The 23,846-nt window shown below is 44.8% G+C and overlaps 1 protein-coding gene across 1 annotated transcript in view; it reads right to left on the bottom strand.

Annotated features, from left to right (window-relative positions):
• The window catches only part of GNAI2 (G protein subunit alpha i2), a 711,653-nt gene that overhangs the window by 123,740 nt on the left and 564,067 nt on the right, over window positions 1-23,846 (bottom strand). The window contains exon 5 of the mRNA XM_069644134.1: window positions 275-403. Coding sequence (XP_069500235.1) covers window positions 275-403 — 129 coding nt within the window. The remainder of the gene's footprint in view (window positions 1-274; window positions 404-23,846) is intronic.

Below are 23,846 nucleotides of genomic sequence, written 5' to 3' on the forward strand. Positions count from 1 at the left end.
GCCACAGAGGATCGAAATATAATCCTATTTCACCAACCTTGCGAAACAGCTTTAATACCTACAGCAGAGATGTAATACACATTTTAAAACTGGGTTACCTGGAAAGCTGTGATACAACTGACATGTAGTTATGTATGCTTACCTCGTGTGTGCTTATTTGCATATTATATCTGCTGCAACCTGCAAGGCCAAGGCTGCAGCGCAATGCTTCTATGCGCGGGAACAATCTGACAAGGAAAAGGCTTACGGGCATGTATAAATGCAAGAGACCTACTTGAAATGCAAGTCCTTGAAGGTGAAGTGGGTTTCGACGATGCCGGTGGTCTTCACCCTTGTCCGCAGCACATCCTGCTGTGTAGGGATGTAGTCCGCTCGCGCTATCCTCTCCAAATCGTTTAGGTAGCTGCAAGAAAACACGACAGTGGGGAGAAGTCAGGAGGGGGAAAGCCACGGAGCATAAGTAGAGGTTACGCTAGAGACAAAGCACGACCAAGCCTACCACTATGAGTACGAAGCACGGACCATGCCTACCACTACGAGTATGAAGCACGGTCCAAGCCCACCACTACGAGTACTAAGCACGGACCAAGCCTACCACTACGAGTACAAAGCACGGTCCAAGCCCACCACTACGAGTACTAAGCACGGACCAAGCCTAGCACTACGAGTACAAAGCACGGTCCAAGCCCACCACTACGAGTATGAAGCACGGACCGATCCTACCACTACGAATACGAAGCACAAACCAAGCCTACCACTTCGAGTGGCCATTTTGTTAGTAGCAAAGAACTGGGCAGACCCACAAAGGCTGCTCTATTCGCTTTGCAACTAAGATGGGCACAGTCACAGTCAAGGCTGAGCATGATAAGGTAGCCTGATATGGGGGAACAATGGTCAGCCCCTACAGGTAAGGGGTGTATCAGCCACTTTTACTGCCTAAAAATTGGCATATACTTCCAAAAAATAAAACCAGAGAGTAAAAATACTCCCAACGCAAATAGGAAAAGTCACATAGGAGCCTGTTCCCTGCGCTCATCCACACAGTTCCATGACTATGTTTGGCCCAGTTTACAACAGAGCACCACAGGAAGAAGTTCTTCTATTATGACAGCCTGATCTGAAGAGGTAAAACTTTATCTTTTTTAATGTTCAGGAATACCTTTGTACAAAGAAATACTAATTACAAAACATTTATTTTACAGCTGGAACCTATTTTACTCGCTTATAAAATACTCTCATGGGGAATGAGCCATGTTTTACTTCCTACAGCCGGTAAGATAGCTCAGCGGGTTGAGCGCTCGCTGCTGCGATCTGAGCGTGATCTGCAGGTCGCAGGTTCGAATCCCGGCAAGGCCAACTCAGCCTTTCATCCTTCCGAAGTCGATAAATGAGTACCAATTTCGGTTGGGTGATATTGTATGTAAATATGTGCTCTGTACAGCGCTTTGGATTAAGGCGCTATATAAATAACACATCATCATCATTACATTTTTACTTCCATCTCCAAAAAAAATAGGAAGTAAAATACTCCAAAAGGAAACGTGACAATTGTAGCATTTCAAATAGTGGAAAGCAAAACAAAAATAAAGCAAAGACACTGGTGTCTGCGAAAAGAACTTCAACATTCAACTTCATTTTCCACATATGTCATATGCTCGACCTTTCCAAACAAAGCTCAAATACAGTAAGTGGACCATCACACACACATAGTAGTAATGCATTGCACACGCACCCATGATACATCAGCTACACGAGGAGGATGCAAAGGGTACACACAAAGTGCTGGAGCAGATGCAAGCAGGCACATAGCAGCTATACACGGCTGCAGGGCAGCTACCATATGCACATTCACAGGCCTGCCCCACACAATGTGAAATTAAACAGTCACACAAAAACCACACACAAGGATCAAGGTCCAGCCGTGATATAAGCTACAGATGTAGAATGGGGGTGTCGCCGCTGCTGCGATGGCACAGATCACTCAGTAGTCACAAACTGGCAGCAGCACACACTTACAGATGAACACATGAGGTCACCACTGAATTCAGCCCAGAGGAACAGAGCAGCCAGACACACACAAACTAATGTAGCCAGCGGTCACCATGCTCAAGCAATCACAGAGCAGTAGCATAAGGGGCAGTGACCCTGGTGATCAGCAACACGCCTGTGTTACAGCGAGTCCTGCAGGTCAAAAATAACAGAAGCACACGCAACAATTCTACATAGGCAGCCATACACAGGCAACCATCAACATGTCACACGTGGGAGACCAAATACCCGCCCTTAGCACGGCAGTAAGCCAATCACAAAGCATCTACAAAAAGACAGCCAATGATCCAAAGTTAACAGAGGCTACACATGGAAAGGGACAGAGCAGTAGAATACACGTTTCCAAAGAGAGACAGACTGAAAGAAAAGACATAGACCACATCAGATGGTAAGCAGTTACTTCCAGGATAGGGGTATGGTGCTTGAAAAGCACGGTAACTGTGCCACTGTCAGCCTCTTGACTTAATTCTGGAAGAAAACTGTGTTTAGTTAATACATTTTCATAAGTACGGAAAGCGTACCTATTGAGGGCATCGTGAACTATACTGGAAGGAGCTCTCCATCGCCAAGGTACATTTTAGGGTTTGATCGATAACCGATAATTGATCTTAACTCCAAATTCAATCAAAGAGCAACAAACCTCACAGAGATCAAAATAATGCACACCCGAAGAAAGGAAACCCGTCAGCATTCATAAACGCCATGCGCGGCCACCAGGTACCAAAAATGAAATAGGATGGCTAGAAGGAGAAGAGGCAGAACAAATACTCTGCAACAGAAGGCTACATGTGCCTTATGCTCCAGGCCATGTTCCCGCCCGACTCAACGGTCTCAATCAAACCCCAAAGGTAAACTAGCAGTGATCCCAAAGATGTGTGCACGGTTCCTCCCTCTGTCCTGGCCCGCATGGTAATCACCCAAACACTTACCTATTTAACTGGGTTACCGGTTGAGGTAGCGTACAGTGTATTTACTGGCAGCAAGGCTATACTGGGTTGCCCATGGTGCCCTTAGAAAATGCTGTGTTTGTGGAACTAGATGTCTTGGTTGAAGTAAGCCTGCGTCTTTAGTCTGAAAGCTCGCCTCAGGAAGCATAAGCAGAACAGTCCAAGCCAAAAATCCATAAACGGATGCATTCAAAATGGGGCTGTATGGGTTACGGTTTGCAGACATTTTACTGTTAGGGTGAGAGCTGTGACCAATGACCAATGAGCACTACACTACAGGGTGCATTACTTGCTCAGAGGGGTTGCATGCCGAAATCATCACAGACAGGTTTCAAATATAAAATTCAGTGGTAACTCTCTGATGCTCCCACAATGCTCTTTCATTTCATGCAAATTACCAGAAAAACAAACGCCTGCCATTTGTCCCCACACGCTTTCACATAGATGATTTATGTAGATAATGAGAGTGGTTTAACTCACTTACTGAACTTTTAATATACTGAGTGCGCGAGTGATTTACTAACAAAACAAACTCCAGGGAAATGAGTGGACAGCGTGCAGGCTGGATGCAAACATTACCACCTGAGTCCATGCTGAGTGACCTAATGAGATCTCCTATCTGTTAAAGGTGCACTTTTTTCTTTCCCCACGGGATAGCTTTTACCATATTTTCCCACCAGCTTTGTGTGTAAGGTTTCACGCCACTGCAATCTATGTATTGACCTGCATGGGTAAAATGCAGTAAAAGGTGAGCGATTCAAGCGACATCACCTGCAGAATATAGTTCAATCTAGTCAGCACTCTCTGCACAGGGATAGAAGATCTGGGTCTCACAAGGTCCCACTGCGGAAAGGCTCCCTTGGACGACCTCCCCAAGATGCATTTCGCCTCATTAAATGCATCAAGGCCCACTGCAGCTCTAGAGTCTTCAGGCTCCTACCGTTAGATCTACATGTGCCCAACCAGCCCTACAGGTAAGGGGTGTATCGGCCTCTTTTACTCCCTAAAAATAGGCAAATGCTTCCATTAAAAAATGGGGAGTAAGAATACTCCCAGCAAAAATGGGAAAACAAAGACATAGAAGCATGTCCCTCTGCTTTCAGCCACACAGCCCTATGGCCATGTTAGGACCAGAAGTAAAGTAGTGCCAGAATAGGAAGCTCTACTATTATCACCCAATACTTTGGATCAATACGCTTCCCATGTACTTAGCTTACCCAGCACATCCCTTCTTTACCCAAGTTTATCAACTTCCTCCTCTCTTTGGCAGCCTCTAGTTGAGACTCCACACCTTCACCCTGAACTAGAAGGCTGACTGCCCTGTAATGGAGCGCCCTTTCGCAGGGTAGTCTCGACTGTCCAAGTAGGCTGCAACTCGAAAGGTTGTGAAGTGCTCTTAACTGCTCCCCAACTCTGCTTCCCTACTCCTTGATGATGCACTTTGCAGGTGGGGTACACTCTTCAACATTTAGATGTCAACTACCATTTCCCCATCCCAACACTCCCAGACCACTCTCCATGCTCATCTAACCCTTATGACATTAAACCAACCTTCTGTAGCCGCTTATCCCCAGACAGTGCACCTAGCGATGGTTCCAGATTAACTAGAGGTGGCTGATCAGACACTCTCAGGATACAAAACTAAGACATTGTTCAATCTTGCAGAAATGATGCACCAAATGATGGCACAACAATAAAAACAAATGAAAATACAATAAAGAGCCAATCGGAATGTTTAGAGTGCAGTCGGTAACTACTGGTATTGACTGCATTCTGAAATATTCTGTCTTCAGAAGCAGACCGGGGAAGCATAATGCAATTTTCAGTCAAGATTTGTTTTCAACAAGACACTCTTCGAGAGGAAATTGTCTTGCTGTTATATGCTATTTAACACACAAAAGAGAAAGCTAAAACATTGGAAAATGCTTTCAGTTTCTTATACAAAACAACATTTACTTTTATATGACACTTAATACATGTTCACGTTAAATCTGCTCCAGTTCAACTAAGTTGCAATTTAAATGCTTAACTTAGGAATACAACCATAATTCACAACAATATTACAAAATAACCACATTTAACTTACTAACTCCATCTATTTACTTTACTCACTATTAAAGTAACATTATTTGTTTCACCACCAAAATGCCAAAATATTTACTGCTACTTCCACCATGTGCTAATTGCCTTAAAGATCTTGGGAAGGGTTATTAATGTGTGGGATAATGACCCTTCCCCGATTTATGGCCCTCTCTGAATATAACCCTGCTAATAAATGGATTACTGTACAGAAACCTTGTTCCCGTAACTTCCAGTGCTGCAACTTCTATTGCAAAAAGAGTTGATTGGGCTTGTTTTTATGTTTTTGAACCAGTTTTCTATATTTTCATTCTGTCTGCTGCAAACAAGTAAACAGAGCCAGAGCGGGTGGTTCCAGCATCCCATATTTTGCACCCACACACTGGAATGCCCTACCTCCCACAATCCGAGTTGAGGCCTCCCTCATCGCTTTCCGTAAAGCTATGAAAACCATCCTCTTCACATAAGGTCCATCGTATCAGCATGAATACTATACATATGACCCATTGCATAAGCTGTAATGTAATGACCAACTGCATAAGCTGTAATTATAGAATTATGTCTGTAGTATTTATAATGTACCAAGGACTGCTACCATTCCTGTACCTCTGTAACTAAGCTCTTACAAGTAACAGCGCCTCAATGCCCCTGGGCTGTCTGCACGCTATATAAATATAAATACATGAATAAATAAACATTTTCTTTGTTGCCCTCTAGGGATTGGTCCATGCTCTAGGTAAGGGTCATATCTGAGACTATCTTGAGAGTCAAGACATACGAGATACTCAGATAGGCTTCAGGACCGAGAGATACCAAACGTTTACCTTGGTATATGTTCAGGATGATCTAAGATGGAAACTGGATTCTGGCGTCCCTTTTGATGCCATCAACCATGGCTCCCTCTTTCCCAGACTAGTTCGCGTAGGGGAAATTGTGAACTGCGGGTTGATTTGCGCGAACATGCGAAAACTCAGCAACCTTAGATGCTGCTGAAAAACAATAGCCCTGTCGCACTTGCAGGGGAGATAGAGGTAAAGCAACACACATCTAATACGTGCTCCACATGGTATTATTGTGTATTTTCATTTTTTTCATGCACGATGGATGTGAAATATGTTTTATCTAACGGTGTGTAACACTGACATGTTATGTATAGCCCTGGTTTGATAAAGACATTTAAGCTTTGCCGAAACACGTGTCACCCACAGAGGGCATGAGGAACTGTATGTGATAACAAACAGCAGTTCTTGAATCACTAAATACAAGTGTGGCGCATCTGTTTGCAGGAGGGTGTGTGTCGTATTACTCTAGTTCATGTAGGGATTTCTTGTCTAGCACTGAGTTTATTCCACTCCTCCTGCCATGATCCAATTCAGGCAGTGCACTTGTCATGATATCCTAATTTCTCGTAGAGCCCTGCATCGTCCTCTCCATCACCCATCGTGCTTAATCTCGCCGTTTGCCCAGTCCTTGTTCCTTCCTTTGACTTTACTTTTTTAGACATACACTGACAAGATTCTGCTCTGTTGGACCAGAAAGTGCAAGGTCAAAAACACCTTGTGTCAGGACAGTCTTATCAGTTTGTAACTGTATGACCACTAAATGGTTAATTTTGAATGCTCCAAAAACCGAGATCTTGGGTGCTTGCAGAGCCACTTATCTATAGACAGTGGATGTGGGCGTGTGTTCCATGACTGGCTAAACTAGTGGGAAATGGTGGAGTTCTCTTGGCGGAGGCTCTTTGTGTCCTGAGATCTAAGCAGCTTCTAGAGCCTGCATTTTAAATGAAGAAACTATGTGAAATGTTCCCAATCTATTTCCTCTTCTGAGAATGAAGCACTGGCACTTGTGACTCTGATGGCAATGGTAGATTACAGGAAAAGCCCAAGTATTGGTCTTACTCATTACCTGATTAGCAGGATAACAGCGGGTCCACAGTGCAATGGCTTGTCTGGTCTCTGGCACCTAATTTCAATCATGCGTTATATCTGTTTCATGAGCTCTTCATCAATTGGCCATTGATGGTCTTATTTCTTTCTTTAAGGCTCACTGTTTTAGTCAATTTCCCTCTTGATGGCACCGGAAAAGCTTTTTTTTTCAGTTCTAGATTGAATTTCAATTGTCTTTCTCATTATTTTTGATAGATTCATTAGTACTCTAACTGAATCAAAATTAAAAAAAAGTCAGATGGGAAGAGGCGTTTTTTGTGTCATTGTTGTGCTTCTCTGAAGCTCGTTACTTCTTCCAATTCCAACTTCAAGGCCACCTGTGTATTTTCTAACATGTCTCTACTTAAAGCTCTTTGTATTAAACGGCTCATTTAATAACATTAATAGAAAAAAAAAATTGCCATAACATGTCAGTGACAACATAAATATTCATACTAAAGGCTCTTCCAGGCAGTTTCCCTCTCTCGCTCTCACAGCAAACATCGGTCATGTTGTGTAATCATGAGTTGCTATTTTGTGGTCAATTACTAGCATTATTGAATTTACTTTTGTATAATGAGAGGGCTTTCCAGATTGGTTAATTGTAGGGCCTGCCCCACCCTCATGCACCCAGGACAGCATGGCGCATGGGACCACCGAGTCGTAAGGCAAATCTTTATCAATGTCAAGCATGATGGTGCGTGACAAGCAGCTGCATAGCAGGAGTCGAGCATAGGGCTGAGCACTCTCACCTCTGCCTGCCGCCTCCTGCCCCAATTGTGGCTACAATATTATGCATGCTCGCACCCCCTTTAGGAGCAGGTCTGCCCAATCGTGTCACGCCACACGAGTGTGAGCCACGACACGAGCAGTCGCTACCAACATCTCTCCCTCAAAACACATATGTATTTATTCACATATACAGCTCGAACTATGCACTTTTGATCACAAAAGAACATACAATAGATAAGAAATCAGATTTTATGGGAAGCAGCGAGCCTCTTACAATGGGGTCAGTTTGGTGGACATTCTGACCAGGTTGTGGAGGAGAGTAGATAGAACAGTCATTGGGGACAATACATAAGTGGACATACGTAGATTTAGGGCAATGAACATTGGACATTTTTAAGTGCAGGTAGGCAGTACTGCCAGCTGTGCTCGGGATGCGAACATGATTGGTGAAGTGCCAGAGGGGAGGCAGAGGAAGTGAGGGACAGAGACAGATTGGAGGCAGGGGAAAATGTTTTCCTGCTGACGAAGAGTTCACAACAAAGTCATGGCCCTTTCCTGGCTACCGCCTCTCGCATTGGAACCTTCACCCTGGACCTTCTTCTGTCCCCGCATTATCCACGGGGATAATGATCACTGAGGGCTGTGTGGAAAAGTTAATGTTCTCAATGCATCTGAAGACTCTCTTTGAAGGCTTCTTAAGCATTTCTACTGAGCCGACTCCTTACTGATAACTTGTCTCACCACAGGGACTTCCTGGCAGGAACGTCTCTCCTAAACAGTGCTTCCTCTCCTATACAAGGCCATCTTGTCCCATGCAAAGCCACCTTCTGCAGGTTTCATACCTTCTGTGTCCACACCGCACGAGCTGAACCTGGAAAAGGTCTCCTCGTTTCTTCTGTTGTACTGCCTTGATCCAGTCTCCTTCTCTTACGTCAGAAGTGGGGTGCAGGTTCCGCACACCATATTGTTCCTTTCTGGTTTACTGTTTGCCCACTCCCTATTATGTCATGGAGAGATGCCCTGGGATCACCCATGATAGCTGGAGGCCACAGAGGGATGAGGATCGAGTAGGCTCAATGGTACTGCTTCAGTTGAAAGGGTGGCACTCCCGTGATGGTGTTGGGGGGAAAGCTTGGGTGCTTTGATTGCCTCTGGTATGCCGTCATGTGGATATGTGCACACAGATATGCCTAGTTGCACGCTGCCCTTTATAAAGTTGTTTGCCCTTTCCACTTAATTATATGCGGTTGTAAAGAATTGGCTTGCAGTGGGAGATGTTCCTTGTGAGCAAGTCGTGCATTGCACTTGAAATCAATTAAACACCATTGTCGGTAACAGACTTGGGCAGCCCTTCTCTGGTGAAAATACACATATCACAGTGCATGTGGTGATGTTCGCTATGAAGTGAGCCTCAGTCTATTTAGATAAATAGTCTACCGGCACGCCACTGCACTGGTGCTCTGAGTAAAGAAGACTTAGAGGACTGATGCAATAAAAGTCCCACCTTCTTCCAGGGTTAATTTGGTGTCTCAATGTTGTGAAGTGGCGTTTGTCTCATTTTTAGCCCTTTGTTGCCGTTCATTCATGCAGGTCAATGGTCAACTATACATGTTATGTCAGAGGAGCGCATGCCATGATGCCATCAGTTGGTACCACAGAAGTGAAAATGCCTACGGGCATGCACATCTTGCTTCATTACAGTCCTTACTGTCAAATGTCATTCAAAACACATTACTGAAAGGTTACTTTGTGCCCCAAAAGGGTGCTCTAATTCTGTCGAGAAGCTGCATTCTCGTGTTCCTGTAGAGCACTGGAACTCCACCCACCAGTTAGTGAAGCATGTGGGCACATCATCTTAATGTCGATGGGCGAAACAATCACCTGCCATCACCCACTGCAGCTCTTTACTTCCTCATGTGTTTCAGAACCACCCCCACCATACTATTCCCAAGAACCACAATCACTGAAAGTACCACACTTGCACTTCTATAGCAGTCTCTGCAGTGAGGTCAAGGGCTATAGGAACATTGAGTGTATCAAGGTTAATGGCAGTGTGAGCAGCCTAACTGCTGTGATGGGTGTCATGCTACAGGACTTACAAGCCAGCAAATTTCAAGAGAAACAAACACATACACTGAATGCACATAAGAACACAAAAGGCAATTTAGTTTATATCATGGGATAAGAAACAAAGGTCAGTTGCCATCAGCGTATAACCACATAACTGGCAAATACGACCAAGACCGCCGTACGGTACGTTTGCACGGTATGTGAAAAGATGAAATAGAGCATAAAGCAACTATAAAGAAGACAACCACAAAGGACTGGGACACACAAAACTCGGGAATGCTTACCTTCCCTGACATGTAGAGTAGTTCCTTACACAGCCATACAGAGGAGCTATTAACAAAAGGCTGGGGATGGAGAGTGTTCTGAAATAGCACTTCATGCATATTCCTACAGCTTCTAAGCACTGAAATTAAAGTTTATATTATCATCACATTTTAATGGTACTTCATTTATCAATTTGGGAAGGGGTGAAAGGCCAAGTTGGCCCTTTGTCTAGATTTCAATTTAGGATTACAGGCTGCCCTCATGCCTGAGACAATTTCTGAGGTATCTTTCTAGACAATGCAGAAACAGAGACTGCGCAGCTAGACCAGCACAGGGAACAGAGGCAGAATAATAAGGTGCCTCTCAGGGCTACCTTTGGCTGTCCCCATGTTTTGAACTATGACACTCATGATCCTTCGGACTGATGATAGTGTGTAAGTGCCACCAAAATTAATCCAGTTACAAAAAATAATGGAGTTCACCAATGCAGGGAAAAAACGGCTCTATTTACTTTATTTTGCAAAAGTAACGACCAGGAGAAAAACCAAAGAACTCTCTCAGCCCGCCCACAACACCGGGACAAGGAATATAAGGCAGAAAACAAACCACTAAATTTACATATTTACAACAAAACATTTTATAAAATTCTAACAGAGTAATTAATTGGCTACTTGAATCAAGATCCTATAGAACCCTACACATTGGAATCTACCATTGGCTAATCCACTATTCTCTGAATCACCCAAATTCAACCCATCAACTATAACGTCATCACCACCAGCATCATTAACTTGCTGCTTGATTGGCTGGCAGGTTTCATGCTGACAGTGATCAAAAGTCTTTGGGCCTCATTACGACCCAGGCGGTAAGGGGTTAACGGCAGCGTTAACAGCGCCGACCCTTACCGCCTGAGTACGAGGTCCCTTAGCGCCATGGCGCTTTTAACACCTGCTTCTAGCAGGTGTTAAAATCCATGGCGCTAAGGGACCATGGAGTTAATTACGCCACCGTAATTTACGGTGGCGTAATTAACGCCTTCCCCACTCCCATTATACCCTATGGGGCAAAAATGGGAATGGGGAAGGGTAAATGGGGATTGGGGACTTACCGCCCCGCCAAGGTCGGAATGGGGCGGTAAGTCCGCCAACCACCATGGCGTAAACGTAGTTTACGCCATGGTGGTAAAGTCACGGCCCAGGCGGTAACTTACCGCCTGGGTCGTAATGAGGCCCTTTATGCCATTGGTTGGCACTTCTTAAGGTGGCCTTTGGTTGTTGCATCCCTCCGAGAAAACCCAATTGGCAGCTAATTTGAACAGAGAGATCGAAACTTGGCTTCAAGAAAAAACAGATACTCGTATCTCACCTCCCATGCTTGGGCTCCAATGATCCCAGTATGTTCCCTAACCTTCATTAGTACCAGGCAGTCCTATCCATGGGATTACATTGAAAGATGATTGGTTCATTTCTGAGCCCTACCTCAGTGTAATCCCGTGGACGCACCAACATCGTTCGCATGCTGGGTACACTGTTTTCAAGGCAACCTTGGAAAGGGAGTAGCCCCTTCTCCCTTTTCCAAGGTGGCCTTTTTTATTTTTATTTTTGTCCTATTCATTAGCATGGAGCAACTTCGCCCAAAATGGCACCCTGTTGCTCTGTACTAATGAAGCAGAATGTGCAGTCTAGTGTTCCTAGAACCAGCGCGTACTGCAATGAAACCTTTTCAAACAGCAAAGACATGCCGCTTGAAAAGGTTTCATAAGCCATTAGTGTCCCAGAGCTGCAAACTCGGGAAAACCAGTATCCGAGCCTGTAGACCCCGGAATACTAATGGCAATAACCGCCTTATGGTAGTGCCCCCGAGGCCACTGTGTCACTTGAGGACCAGGCATTAGCTTAGGTGGTAATGGCCCGCTGACTCAGCGGTTATTGCCACAATAGATCATTCTGCAACTCTCGTCTTGATACCTGCTACCAACGCAGGTACAGAGTCTACTAACAAAGTCATGGGATGAATATCTGTTTAAGAAAAAACTTGACGGCCCTGTGTGCAGAAAATAATTTCTCATTTTATTGGTCTCACCAATACATTCTATCAAGGGTGTGATGGCACTAACTTGTCATTGGGGGCACTGTGTATGCAACTTAGCTTAGTTTGTTTGGCAATGTTTCTACATGGATCATCGTGCAACTGGTGATCAAAGTTCTGTGTTTTCATCTTGCTATTATCTGGGACGTAAATAATTGTTACACATCTAGTTTTGAGTCCTGGAAACAGCCAATTCTCACAGCTTCAGCTAACACCATCCTATCCTCCCTTCTTTCCTTTCCTTGCCTGTCTGGTGTTTACCAAGCAGAAGTGGAAAGGAAAACTTATAATAAACTAATACATTTTGCAGCTTCGAATGAGGGCCTTGTCTCAAAATGGCGATACTCTTGCTCAATGTAACCAAAAAGCTCAACAAAACTAATGTTCTAATATGTACCCTATTCAGCTATACATGCATGTGTATTCAGCAACCTAAGGTTCACTGAAGTGCATTAAAACTAGTTCCCTAAAGTGTGGCAAAACGAACTCTGTTTTACTTCTGTCCATAATCTCCAAAACAAAATGGCCGCTATTCAACCAACAAAAGGCATAAAAACATTTATTGAAAGAGTTTTCTGATTTTATATTTCCGCTCTTGCTTGGGAGGTCTGGGAGGCGGTGTGTGACATTGCATCTGCCCTACCTGCACCATCACAGTAGTTTTAGACAAAAACATCTGTCGAGCCAAACGTTGCAGTCCCCTGATTTAGAACCTTGTAAATCTGTAAGTCACTGGCCGATAGAGGGTAATTGTATGGGTTTGTCCCAAGTCACCAGAAGGCAGTACATGATTTTACAGACTGCGCTGCTACAATCATGCATGATAGATTGCCGCTATTCACAGCTAGCAAGAGAGGAGAAAGCAAAACAAACAGGAGCACTCCAGAACACCTCGAGCAAGCAGCAGGAATCATGCCCACCAACAGCTTCAAAGCACAAAGCAACCACAGTCTCAAAGCTGTACTGTAAGAAAAAAAAATAACTTCAATAAAGAACTCGGCGAACACCAAAACTGAAGAGAAATGTGCCAATCTCTGGAGGAAGCACCTATAGAGAAACAGTCACAGAGCAGTCACAACACAGTCATAAAATCAGACTTTAGCCTCACATCCAGGCAGGTGCTGAACTACCGCCCAGAACGAACACAGGCCATCACAGTAAGCAGAAGACAACCAACATTACAAAACAAGACGGGCAACCTACACATCTCCAGATGCGTTGGCCTGCAACTCTCATCAGACCTAGCCAGTATATTTAATAGTGAGGTATCATGGGAGTCGTCGTCGCACACGTCTAGAGAGCCACAGGTTGCCTACCCCTGAGGGGGCTACCTGTGAACATTCCAGAGGACGAAACAGTCAAGTTACACAGACAATACTCCACCACTCAACACCACACAAGTCTGTAACAGAATAAAATTCACAAAGTGAGTACATGCCGAGACACGCTACAAGGTGCAGGCACCGTGCACTGGATACGTGGAGCTTCACAGACAAGTGCCTTCAAACTAATTAAAGCTAATGATGCCACTAACCATAGTCAGTAGAACCCTCCCTAGACACCAGGAACCTCTGGGGAATCGGCAGGTGCAAGTTGGGGCATGTTAAAGGCAGCTGGGGCTGTGCTGTTATTGTACATTTTTTTACCCAGCTCTAAGTAGTCATATGGGACAAGTTAGAGTAAGTGCAATGCCCGAGGGTGTGGAAACCTCTTTACTCCAATTAAGTAATGAATATTGATTTACACTCATTACAATGTAAACGGCTCCATTACCCAGAAGGCCAAGGGAAATAGGCGCCTCACGGAGAACAGTGACATCAGCGGTATTCTCACAAGTGTTCTGCACGCTGAAGATATGTGGCTTTCACACCCCCTCCACCCCAATGTGTCATATGGATTTATTTATCATAATGAGAAAACGGGCCACGAAAACGGCTCGATTTTCGTAAATTAGAGCACCCATGGCCGTGCAGTCAAATCCCACTGATGTGTCACTGTTTTATGTATTTTTTTAATGTTAATGACTTGAATTGCAAAGAAGCATGCAAAGCAGTGCCACGTGGAAGAATGAGAGGCAAGCTCAGCTCTGTTGTGGATTCCAGGGGGCGTGCACTGTACTGCCAGCTACCTAGGTGGCAAACGATGGTGGCTAGTCGGAAGAGTGGCATCTAAGGACATGTACAGTTGAATCTAAAATCCAGTACTGGAGCAGAAAAAAATAAAATTAAAATAATCACATGAAAATGTGCTGCCTCTCACCTTGACTATCCTCATCATAACCTTCTAAATGAGCACTTGTTCAAATTCTGCAAGAACCCTTAACCTTCCACTGAGCCAAGGCCGATGAACGTTCTACTTCGGCAAATTGAGCTACTGACGAACGCCCCCTGGGTAGACTACACTGCACCTTCCAACCCATGGAAGGTGTCTATGTTGATCCACTTTACCATCCATAGCTTCACCAGTACTTTGGCTTCAGATGCAAGAGAGGCTGAACAATGCTGTAAAGCATGGTCCTGGAGATGTTCAAATATGTCCACATTCCGGGCTTCCTTCCACAGACCAGCTCTACCATGTACCCATTATCAGTGCACACAAAGCCAATCAAACTGCAGGCTCGGAGCCTTCATATACCAAAGAGTATTCCTTCATTTAAGTAGTTGCAATAGTTAGTACATCAGACACGTTGGTATGGTATGGTGGTAATAATCAGAGCTTGTGTTTACTTGAAAAGACAGAACATTGGCTGCCTGTGAGACCTGCACATGCATCAAAAAGAGAACACAAACTATCAAACTGCTTGAATTAAGAAAGCACACAGTCATGTTTTACAATAAAATACACTGCAGCGTAATGTTGGCCTCGCTGCGCTTGGCTCTGTAAGAAACGAGGTTAAGGTCTGTTAGTCAGATAGCGTGAAGTGTGATGAATCCTGCAGAGTCCTCACAGAAACCCTACCTAAAGTCTCCTCCCAGATGACCAGGGGAAGGCAGCCTTTTCCTGATCCTACCCTGGGGGTAGTATTAGCCGGGGGGATCACCTGGAAGGAGAAGGGCCCCAAGAAAATAGGACTCCTCTGCTGAGTGAGACACAGTGTTCGTCTTCCTCAGAGTGATGCCAGAATATGTACTGGTTTGTTGTCAGTGAGATTTTCTGTTCTAAAGCTACCAAAGCTATTCATTTAGGGATTGCAAAACGTGTCCTAATCAATCATGTATCAGGCATAGAGCTCCCCCTCATAAAGTTGCCTACATCTATAATGGTCAAAACTCTTGTAGTCAACAAGAGGAAGTTAAATGTGGACAATTCCAACTTAAGGAGCCAATGCTCCTTTGATCCCAAAACAATTGACTCCTTTTACATTTCCTCCTGAAAACATGATTAATAGTGGAAGTGAAGTAAATCAATGCAAACATAATGTGCAGATAGGAAAGGCTAATTGTAACATTGGGGTCTTCAAGTCCCACAATGCTCAAAGTACTGGGACGAGGAAGAGGGATTTGGAAGCAACACACTGCAAGGTGCAGTCTAGTGATTTTAATGACCCACAGCTGAGAGCGATTAGTGAGTATTAAAGACCCCACACCCCCTTAGGTGCAGGCCATAGTAAGTCACACCAGGAGAAGCAGAAGGTGGACTAACAGTCGATACACCACGTGGCAATGGCAGCAGAAGTTGCAGGAAGGCAGAGACACCGGAGCCACCACTGTGTGTGAAGTGGATGCCGGCTTTGTGAGAGTATCTGCCCTTCGAGACCTTGTATTCAGAGGTTGTGCAGAGGGAAGCATTGTTTGGTAAAGCTTTCCCCCTAAGGACCTTGTATGCAGAGGTTGCGCATCGGGAAGCGTTGTTTCAGAAAGCTTTCCCACTAAGGACTTTGTAGGCAGAGATTACGCAGTGGGAAGTGTTTATTTGAAAAGCTTTCCCCCCAAGTAGCATGTGCTCTGGTGGCAAGCTAGTGCTGCAGAGCTTGTGGAGCGAGGAACGCTCCTCTCCCGACCGGCACTGGCCACGGGAACAGGAATGCAGTATCTTACCTTGAAACAGGAAGCGGAGGAAGCAGAAGATACGAAGGCACTGGAGCGAGCGGACTGTTCACTAGTTGTATGTGACCCGGTAATGCTCTGTAATCGCCTGCTAGCCGGCTATTGAATACTGAACTAATGTAAGGAAGCTGAAATGGCAGATGACGAATAATTTTGCATACCAATCTGATGCTTACCAGCTAAAGTGGTAGAATAAGAACATTGGGATCAATTCTAATTTTAAAGGTAACACAAACCACCATTGCCAAAGCGAAGAGAGGGCACTATTAAAAGACATTACCAACAACCCATATTGCCAAAACCTAAAGAGGGCAATTAAGAAAACAGGCCAATGGTGAACCCTATTGTCACAGAGAGGAAGAGAGAATAGTTTATAAAGACCCAAACCAGCATGGTCTAAGTCAAAGGGGAACAGGTGTGATAAAAAGACAGTATCAGCATTTCGTTGATAAAATGGTGGCCAGCATTCAGCAGGAGAGGAGCATAATCAGCCTTGCAGGTGGCAATCCCAAGGGTGGGACAAACAACATCAATGTGTTTTATGTTTTCCCAGAAGAAGTAGCCCATAATGAAGTTGTTGATACTGATATTGTTGAAAACCAAAATACTTTGTTGTGGCAGAAGAGCAGTCCTCCTGATAAAGAGTATTCAGGAGAAGAGGAGCATAATCTGCATTACATGTGGCATAAACAAAACCAATGTGGTTCATGCCTTTTCTGAAGAAATGTCCATTACTGAAGTTAGTGAAAGTCATCAGAATACTTTACTAAGTTGCTTGAAGTGAACTTTACCACAGAAGTTCTTGCAGTAGAGTTAGAAGCTTTTAGTCCTGGCAGGCGAGTATACCAGGGCAAGGGACTTTGCAGTGGTAGACCAGGCAAGTGAATGGACCAGGTAAAAGATATTGAAATACTGTGCTGTGGTTAAAGACTGTGGAGAAGAAGTGGCAAGTTCAATACATGATTTTGTAAATCAATGCAGAATCATCCTGACAAACTATTTCTGTTGCTATCAAGGTACTGTGAACCTTTTTTTGGTTCTTAAGAGGTTGTGTTGAACTCATTGTTACAAGTGGAGAAACTAAGATTTGTTATTTTCTTTTGAAAGTGTTGGAAAGTCCCATTGAGAGACAGTTGGAGCAAGAAATACATCATTACCAGAATGTTGTTATAAAACTGAACTTTTCTATTTGAACTGTTACAAATTCCTGCTTTGAATCTGGGGAAATGGACATTACCCAGATGACAAGGAGAACAGTTACTAAGTTTGTGTTTGACATAATTGTGGTTTGGTTATATTTTGAATTTCTATATATTCCCTTCATATGTTTGTTGTATGTGTAAGTGTGAGGGATAGATTCCTTTAGTTATTTTAATAGGCAGGGAAATTCTCTTTAAGGTAGGGATCGTGAGGTGTTAATCCAACCTTTTAAAGTTAATAGAATGGAATCTTATGGATAACCTTTACAAAGTTGTCCTCCTTGCATTTCTGACCCCTCTCAGAAGGCAGATGCAGAAACGTCTGGTGTTAATGGATGCAGGTTGATCGTAACAGTTACCTGTGTGCTGATATGAAAATCTCTGTATCTTTGTGGTCGATACCGAGCAGGTTAGCTGTCAGCCCCCGGATTGTGGAGTGCTAAAATGAACATCATGGTTGTTGTTAGAAGATGGACAGGGTCTGAATCTTAATTACACTAGACCTAGAAGGTCATCTGAAGGAGTGTGCAAGGTGCAAAGATTCAACATTTTATTAGTGAGGATTCAGTTGAGAGAGAAGGGCAGTGAAAATGGTGGGTGTGAGGGTGTTGCCACTTCGTGGCTCTCGGTAATAGATTTCGCAGAGATTAAGATGTGCACCAGTGTTACGCAGCAGAGGTTCCATTCCATGAGTCAAATTGGTTTCCCACAGATGGTAGTGCCACGAGTTTCAAAAATTGCTTGTTTTAAATTTGCCCAAGTTCGGGGCACAGTTTTTAGGTGGTTGCTATTATATTTCATTTCTTTCCAAGTGGTTTCCTGAAAGTGAGGTGGTTCACTTTCAGACGGAGAGGTTTGGGTACGGTGTTCCACAGCTTCATGGCCAGAACTGAAAAGGAGGATCCTTCATGGTTTTTGAAATACAACTTTATTATGGTCTAAACGAAAAAGGAACTGGAAAGACAGTAACAAAAGAGGGCTCACCACTGAATGTAATTGTAGCAGTCTTTAAATTCGATTTGAAACTCGAGGGGTAAAATTATTGCAGTCCAAAACATCGAAATACGCAGGTCCAAAAAATGAAGGAATTCATTTTACTGCCACATCCATTCCGAAGCCCATTCATCTCCTTCAGCATTTCAAAGATTTAAGCACATGTTCTGCTCAGCTAGATAACAAAGTGGCAAGTGCGATGAATGATGCACAAGGTTTTGCAATTAACTCTTTTTTTTGTTCGGTAGCCAGTGGAGAATACGTAATGCTGGCGCAATAGGTTCAAATAGCTGCATTCTGAGAAGTAGTCTTGATGCTGCATTTTGAACTCTTTGAAATTTCCAGATTAAGTCATCTGGTTTTCTGAGATAGAGGCTATTTGCATAGTTGGGATAGTATTAGAGAAATTATGGCCCTGCCCTGTGGGCGAATATTACATAAAGTAAGATGCGGCATTGCATGTGCAGCTTGGGGATACAGCTTTGGACGAAGGTTTCGGCTGTTAGAGGTCATCCATGCATCCACCTGTGCAAAGCTGTTTTTTAATGTATAAGGTGGTTCACAAATTTGTAGATTATTTGTGTGTCATCCGCATAGTTTTTGATTGATTGATATTTTATTTCTATCGCGCTTGCACACAAGTGTTTCAGAGCGCGAGAAGGCAAGGGAGGAGAACAGGGGAGAACAAAACAGCTATCTTACTAGGCCCAGTGACATTGAGGACGCGCAAGTGAATGGGAGAGGGGAAAAGTGCATGGAAGGAGGGAAAAGTGGAAAGTGCGAAGCAGAGGAGAAACAGATAAATAACAACAAATAAATGATAAAGGCAACAAACAGTGGTAATGCTGCCAGCAATTTGCAAGTGCTAGCTTTAAGGCAGCAGACAGGGTAGGTCTGATAAGTGCAGGAAGAAAAAGGGGGGGCTGTATGGGTACAGATACAGGCCCGAGTGCAAGGGGTTGCCCGGAGGCAGTGCGGGAGGGTGGCAGGGTGAGCAGGTACCTGGGCCCGAAGGACAGAGGGTGGCCAGGTGCACAGTGCCAAGAGAGAACAGATCAGCAGGGGAGAGGGGGAGCGAAGGCAGAAGAAAAGAGGAAGGTCTTGAGGTGCTTCCGGAATAGGAGATGGTTCCCCTCAAGTTTTAGAGTGGCAGGGAGGCTGTTCCAGAGGGAGGCCCCAGCCGAACACAGATCTACCCCCAGCTCGTTTCTTTGAAAAACGACTGACCCTGAGGGAGTTGGAGGTAGAGGAGTGAAGAGCTCGAGAGGGGAGGTATTTGCGGAGGGATAGCTGAAGGTATTTTGGACCCAGGCCCTAGAAAGCCTTGTGGATAATGCAGAGGGTTTTGAATTTAATCCTTGCATCCACTGGGAGCCAGTGGTGACATTTCAGAGCTGGAGAGATACGATCCCAGGGCTTGAGGCCAAGGACAAGTCTTGCAGTCCTGTTCTGGATTAGTTGCAGAGTGTGGAGAGTAGAGGCAGGTAGATTTAGAAAGAGGCTGTTACAATAGTCCAAGCTAGAGAGAACCAGAGCTTGGGATACCATAAGCTTCTGGGGAAAGGAGAGGAAAGGCAGAGTACCTCTGAGGAGGTGCAGTCGGAAAGGTGACTTTTTAGAGACCTCAGAGATGTGGGCGGAGAAGGAAAGGGTGCAGACAAAGATGAGCCCGAGGTTCTTAGCCTCGCAGGTGGGGGTAGGAGGAGGGCCAAGGGAGGCCGGACAGAGAGTGAGGGGAAAGGATGGTGAAAGTGTGCCGATGAGGAGGATCTCCGTCTTGCTGGCATTCAGACAAAGGTCATTGGCGGAACACCAATCTTGAATGGTAGTTAGGCAATCGGAGATGAGAGAGGGAGAGGAGGTGACAGAGGGCAGCCTTAAAATGAGTTGAGTGTCGTCAGCGAGCACTGGAAATTTGAGCAGAAAGTGGCAATGCAGTGGGCGAGAGTTGCCAGTTATTGGTTGAAAAGCCAGGGCGAGAGGTTAGACCCCTGGGGAACACCACAGGTAGAGAGGAAGATAGATGAAAGGAAGGACACAAGTTGGACCTGGGAGGGTCGATCTGAGAGGAAAGAGGTCAGCCAGGCCAGAGCCTGATCAGTGACACTCAGGTTTTCATGGAGACGGTTGAGCAGGATGGTATGGTTGACCGTGTCGAAGGCAGAAGAGAGATCAAGGAGAATGAGGACAGAGGGAATGTTAGAGTCAAGGTTGTAGAGCAGATCTTCACAGATGTTCAGGAGAGCGGTTTCCGTGCTAGATGTAGCAGGGGATATCAGATTCATTGATAATGTCTAGTAGGGGTGTCACGTAGATGTTGAAAATTAGAGGCGAGTGTGTGGATCTGCAGGTAAGTGAGTGAGGCTGGCAATTGTTTGGGCCCAAGATAGTGGTTTCTGTTCTACCAGTGAGGAAGGAGGTGATTCAGCATAGAGCGGTTTCTTTAAAACCAACATCCTCCCGTCTTTTTAGAAGGATCTTCTTGTGACTGATGGTGTCATAAGCGCCTGAGATGTCTAGCAGGATGAGCGCACAAAGTTTCCATGTGTATCGTTTTTAAGTGTATCCCTGACAAAGATAGAGAACAGAGCTGATTCTGTATTGCTATACGGTGGACATATGTGCAGTGCTTCAACCGGGAGTTCAAGAAGTAATTTAAGAAAACATTTTCACTGTGCTAATCTTTCTTGGCTCCCCCTTTGGCACTCTATTTCACTCAGCCAATCAGGAATTAGGATTCTGAGCAAATTCTGTGCACTGTTATATGGTTAGCCACTTGGAATCCTTTTTCTAGACAGACTGAGCCAAGTGGCAGGCCCATGATGTCTGCACCCTACCTCTTCCCATTACTGTCCTCCACCCTCTATCCTGGCCCTACAGTTTCCCCCTTTTCTCCCATTTACCTTTCCTTTTCTGCTCTGCTGGGCGTAGGCCTGCAGCCTCAGTTCTGTCTGGGGCGGACTGTGGGCGGCTCAGCACCATCTATCCTGCTCACCATACCCTGGCCACTCTCTCTGTAACGCCCTGTCTGAGGCGTCCTAGGTCGCATCCTCCTACTTCCCTCAGCCAGCTCCTGGTACCTGAGCAATGCAGCATTGCAGGGAAATCAGAACTTCTCACAAGGGTTTGGGGGCTGTTATCCCACCACCACGAGTGCTAAAAGGCGTAGTGCTTGTTGTATGTGGCCAGCATGCCCCTCTGGCCCCCGTGAGACCCCCTGTCACAGAGCACACACACAGACGTGCTTGCAATCCGGGCTCCACGGTTGCTCTGCTGCTCACAGGGGTGGAACTTCCGGCCTTTATGTGCACCACAGCCCAACTTAACTGCCCTTACTTCACTCGTGCTGTTGAGTCGGGCTTTCCAGGCACCTAATGTCCGGGAATTACATTGCAGGGCACTAAGTCTTATTTAAATTGTTATGTACACGCAGTCGGACGGGTGGACCCCTCAAGTCTTTCTTGTAATAGATCATTAATACTACTGAGTATTCAAATATAAATTGGTATTTCAAGAATCGCACTATTACCCGTATTAAATATTAATGTTGTGCATTAAAAGTAAAATGTTCCAACTGAAGAACAAATAAACTTGAGCCACATTAGAATGAATAGGAAGCATAGTAAAGTCGTTTTAAAACCCATTTCCCGTAAAACAGAAATGGTGGAGAAATAGCATCACGAAAACTTGAAAGGAAAGTCAGACATTGAAAGAGCGCATAGGTCAAATAGATGACCAAATGCCTTTCTACTTCTACATTACAAGACATGTGGAGGAAATATCCATCATTATCCTAGAATAAGTGAAATAAGAAGCCACTGCATACACGAAGCACAGTTGGCAGCGGCCTACGTCATCAGACAGAAGCAAGCATTCCACTTTCCTTGTGACCCGCCTAGCAGGACACCATTCACACCTATGGTGCTGCCCCTTTAAGGGCGTATGCAGGCAGCAGAGTGACGTTGCACTCCGCCATGTGTAGTATAAATAAAGGGGGCATTCCTGGCTGCGATAGAGCGTCCGGGGAGCCCGAACCATACACACGTGTGTGTGTGTGACTGTGTGCAGGTGGGGGCTCACGGGAAGTGCTAGATGTGACTGGAGCACCACAACACCACCAATGGTTTACGAACACATGAAGAGCAATGGAGCTGCAACACCGAAAGGCTGCAACACCCGAGGTCCGAAACAACAGTGAAAAAACGGTGTGGCCGGTAGCAGTGTTGCTAGGTTTGGCCATTCAAAAACAATACGCGCTAGCGGAGAGTAGTCGCCCTACGACCCTTTTAGCTTCTCTCCTGACGAGCAAATCCGTAGGGGATCTGGCCCAGTATGCCCAAATTCTTTTTTAAATCCACTTCATAAAGTTAATGGCACTGGGGATATTGTTACTGACGTCCCGGCATCCCCGCCCTCTCTAGAGACTCTCAGACAGGCTCATTAACAATCAGGCCAGGGCAGACCAACACTATCAGGAGAGTTTTGACCTTCTAGGCAGTGGTCCGGGGAATCGAGCCCTCCCTCACGGAGTGTTACAACCATATAGAAAGAGTGAAGATTTACAAAGCTTTTTTTATAAACTGAGAGGTTGGCAACCCAATTCCAATGGGAAATTTACTTAAAGCATGTTATTTAGCCTTTTACTAAAAGAAGAGTTACAACTGTCCTCATCAGGTGTAAGGTTGTGGCAGGAGGAGACTGACACACAGTTGGCATTCTTTTGGCTATAGACTTTTATTGGTTAGAAAAATAAAGAGAAAACCCTAACTTTACCTATCTTCTAATACAGGTTTTCCCGGCTCAACCAAAAACACTCATGAGTCTGTCAGGATGTCCAGGAAAATTAAAAGTCCACCGCTGGTGTCCGAACCACATTTTCTTCCCTTATACGTATGACTAAAATAAAGGATTGGGGAGTCTTCTTAGTGCAGAAGAATGGCACCCTTCTTCTGGAGAGCGGGCTCTGGTTCCAGAAAAAACAAGTTACTGTTACCCAAGGAAATGACTCCCTTCCCCAGCTCACAATCCTTTGCCAAGGTGAAAACAAAGTTCTGAAACATCAGCATTCCTTACTGACCTTGATTACTGATTTTACTGTTCGATCCCTGGAGAGTGTCTCCCCTCTCCACTTAATTTAATCAAACATAAAAATCATTCACCTATGACCAACTGCATGGATCTAACACACAAAAGAAAAGACTTAGATAACATTCCTGGTAGTGATTTAAGAGATGTGCTGGCCACTTGTGACCTTCCTTCTGAATGTGATGCCTTTTTCAGGGAGGGGGCTTCAATAACCTGCACTTCTCCAGAGTCATCATTAATGTCTACCTAAATGGCACTGTCATGGTCCTTGACCCTCAGGCCAATCTCCTCCTCTTCGATAGGTGCTTCCCTCGCCTCATCAAGTTCCTTTCATCTCTGGCTGTCCCTTCCTCTCCTTCCTTGACT

The sequence above is a fragment of the Ambystoma mexicanum genome, chromosome 2p, assembly GCF_040938575.1.
Source record: "Ambystoma mexicanum isolate Mex_15411 chromosome 2p, UKY_AmexF1_1, whole genome shotgun sequence".
NCBI lineage: Eukaryota > Metazoa > Chordata > Amphibia > Caudata > Ambystomatidae > Ambystoma > Ambystoma mexicanum.